At 65.4% G+C, this 3,215-nt stretch overlaps 1 protein-coding gene across 1 annotated transcript; it reads left to right on the top strand.

Annotated features, from left to right (window-relative positions):
• Positions 1-703: 703 nt before the first annotated feature.
• NEUROD2 (neuronal differentiation 2) lies at positions 704-2,124 on the top strand (the record flags this gene model as incomplete). Its single annotated transcript, XM_079724555.1, has 1 exon — positions 704-2,124. The coding sequence occupies exon 1, from the start codon at positions 976-978 to the stop codon at positions 2,122-2,124; it is 1,149 nt and encodes a 382-aa protein (XP_079580681.1). The 5' UTR covers positions 704-975.
• Between the last annotated feature and the right edge of the window lie 1,091 nt (positions 2,125-3,215).

Below are 3,215 nucleotides of genomic sequence, written 5' to 3'. Positions count from 1 at the left end.
AGCTCAGTGGGCTGCGGAGGGAGGCGTCTCTGCCTGCGATGGGCTTGGGGAGGAGGGGGAAAGCAGGGTCATGGGGGGGCGTGAAGAGGCTGAGATGGGAACCCCCACCCATGGTTGTCCCGGAGGAACCTTCGACCTTTCCCTACCACCGAAAAAAAAAGAGAGAGAGAGAGAGAAGCAAACAAACAAATTTGGATTTTTTCCCATCAATCCCGAAATACAACGAGATCTGAAGAGCCGTGTGGGAGGGAGGCAGTTTAAAGGGGGGAAGGGGGTCCCTGACCGCAGGGGAGACGGACGGGGCTCGCTTCTCTCAGTCTCCTCCCCACGCCCGGCTTTCTCAGCCCTCGCCGCCCCGAGCCGGCTCCGGGAGCTGGGGACGCCCGGCTGGAGGAGACGATCCTCCCGCCTCTGGAACTGGGGCTGCGGGGGTGGGGGCCGAGCCGAGGGCGGCGCGCGGCCAAGTTGCAAATTGGATTAGGGAGTGTGGGGGTGAGAGCCACGGGAGGGCGGGGGAGCCGGGCGGCGGGGCCCGGGCCGCCGGAGCCGCCGAGCGGGGCAGCTGCCCCACCGCGGCCGCCCAGCCTTCCTCCACCGCCGGGAGAGAAGAGGCTTCCTGGCGATCGCGCCGCCTCCCCCGGCGAAAGATCTGCTCCCTAAAGCCCCTGTTCTGTCCCCGACCACACCCGGAGAGGACCGGCGCGGGGAGCGGCCCCTCGTTCAGGCGAGGGGTGGAGCCGGGGCCCAGCGCCGGAGAACGGGCCTGTGCCGAGACCCCGGGCGGGCGGCGGGGCTGGGCTGGGCTGGGCTGGCTCGGGGTGGGGCAAGCGGAGGAGGTGGGCCCCCAGGGCCCCCCGGGCGGGAACCCGCCCCGGACTCGGGGGTGGAGGCGGGTTACGGGGGTCGGGATGACCCCAGCGCTCCCCTAACTCTGCGCTCTCTCCTCTTCCCGCCCGCCGGGCGCCCTCAGGCACCATGCTGACCCGCCTGTTCAGCGAGCCCGGTCTCCTCTCGGACGTGCCCAAGTTCTCCAGCTGGGGCGACGGCGACGACGACGAGCCGAGAAGCGACAAGGGCGAGGCGCCGCCACCACCTCCGCCTCCGCCGGGGCCCGGGGCTCCGGGGCCCGCCCGGGCCGCCAAGCCCGTCCCTCTCCGTGCTGACGAGGTGCCGGAGGCCGCGCTGGCCGAGGTCAAGGAGGAAGGCGAGCTGGGGGGCGAGGAGGAGGAGGAAGAGGAGGAAGAGGAAGGGCTGGACGAGGCAGAGGGCGAGCGGCCCAAGAAGCGCGGGCCCAAGAAGCGCAAGATGACCAAGGCGCGCCTGGAGCGCTCCAAGCTGCGGAGGCAGAAGGCGAACGCTCGGGAGCGCAACCGCATGCACGACCTGAACGCGGCGCTGGACAACCTGCGGAAGGTGGTGCCCTGCTACTCCAAGACGCAGAAGCTGTCCAAGATCGAGACGCTGCGCCTCGCCAAGAACTACATCTGGGCGCTCTCTGAGATTCTGCGCTCGGGCAAGCGACCCGACCTGGTGTCCTACGTGCAGACGCTGTGCAAGGGCCTGTCGCAGCCCACCACCAACCTGGTGGCCGGCTGCCTGCAGCTCAACTCGCGCAACTTCCTCACTGAGCAGGGCGCCGACGGCACGGGCCGCTTCCACGGCTCCGGCGGCCCATTCGCCATGCACCCCTACCCGTACCCGTGCTCGCGCCTGGCGGGCGCACAGTGCCAGGCGGCGGGCGGCCTGGGCAGCGGCGCGGCGCACGCCCTGCGGACCCACGGCTACTGCGCCGCCTACGAGACGCTGTACGCGGCGGCTGGCGGCGGCGGTGCGAGCCCGGACTACAACAGCTCCGAGTACGAGGGCCCGCTCAGCCCCCCGCTCTGTCTCAATGGCAACTTCTCGCTCAAGCAGGACTCGTCGCCCGACCACGAGAAGAGCTACCATTACTCTATGCACTACTCGGCGCTGCCCGGCTCGCGGCCCACGGGCCACGGGCTGGTCTTCGGCTCGTCGGCTGTGCGCGGGGGCGTCCACTCGGAGAATCTCTTGTCTTACGATATGCACCTTCACCACGACCGGGGCCCCGTGTACGAGGAGCTCAATGCGTTTTTCCATAACTGAGACCTCGCGCCCGCCCCATTCTTTTTCTTTTGCCTTTGCCCGCACCCCTGCCCCTAGGCCCCCCGAGCGCAGGGGCACCCCACCTACTCCGGCGCGGGGCGCGGGGCGCGGGCTGCCGGTCCTGCCGCTCTCCTAGGCAGCGCGGTCCTCTTACCTGTGGGTGGCCCGTCCCAGGGGCCTCACTTCCCCCAGGGGACTGCCTTCTCTCTCCCCAAGGGGTTCCCTCCTCCTCTTTCCCAGGGAGTACTTCTACAGGGACCCCTCTTTGGGCACTCCCTGGAGACCCCCCACCCCCCACCAATTCCCAATTCCTGCACTTAGGTTTTCTCTTCCCCTTTGCCCCTGCAGGCCCAAAGGCTTTGGTAAGGGGGCAGCTGAGCTGTGGGCTACTGTTTTCCCCTTATTATTATTATTAGAACAGACACCGAGCTGCCGGGCGCCCCCTCTTTCTTGAAGAGGGCAGAAGTCAGGGCACGGAGCCTGGACCTGGAAGCCCTCATCATCCCCAACCCCTAGTCTAAGCGTTTTGTGATTTTAATTTTGGCGGGAGGGAATGTGGATTGAAGGAAAGAGAGAGGCCAAGACAATTTGTAACTAGAATCCATTTTTCCCTTTTCCCTTTTTTAAACAAACAAACAAACATACAAAAAAAAAAAAAAAAAAGCTAAGAGGCGACGGAGGCCGAACGCAGAGTCCGGATCGGAGAGAAAACGCAGTAAGAACTTTTAGAAGCAATAAAAGGCAAAAAATACTACTACCAATAATAAAAAGACACAAATATCTATGCAAGGAGGTTCTGACTGAGCCTAGCGGCCCGGCCCGGCCCCGGGATGCTCCCCCTCCCCGGCCCGCGGGCCGCGCCGCCCAAGCGCGGATCTGTGCACTTTGGTGAAGTGGGGGCCGGCGCTGCCCCCTCCCCTCCCCAGGTTCTTACAATCAGTGACTCGGAGATTTGGGGCCCCAGTGCCACTGCCCTCCCCCGCCCCGTCCCCGTTGTGCGTCCTGCTGTTTTTTAAAAATCTGTTTCCAAATTTGTATGGAATGGCAAACTGTTGGGGGGGTCGGTTTGGGGAGGGAGGGTTTGCATGGAA

The sequence above is a fragment of the Hyperoodon ampullatus genome (genome assembly GCF_949752795.1).
Source record: "Hyperoodon ampullatus genome assembly, chromosome: 19".
In the NCBI taxonomy this organism is placed as follows: domain Eukaryota; kingdom Metazoa; phylum Chordata; class Mammalia; order Artiodactyla; family Ziphiidae; genus Hyperoodon; species Hyperoodon ampullatus.
The sequence above is the reverse complement of the archived record's forward strand: the minus strand, read 5'-3'. Positions and strand labels throughout refer to the sequence as shown.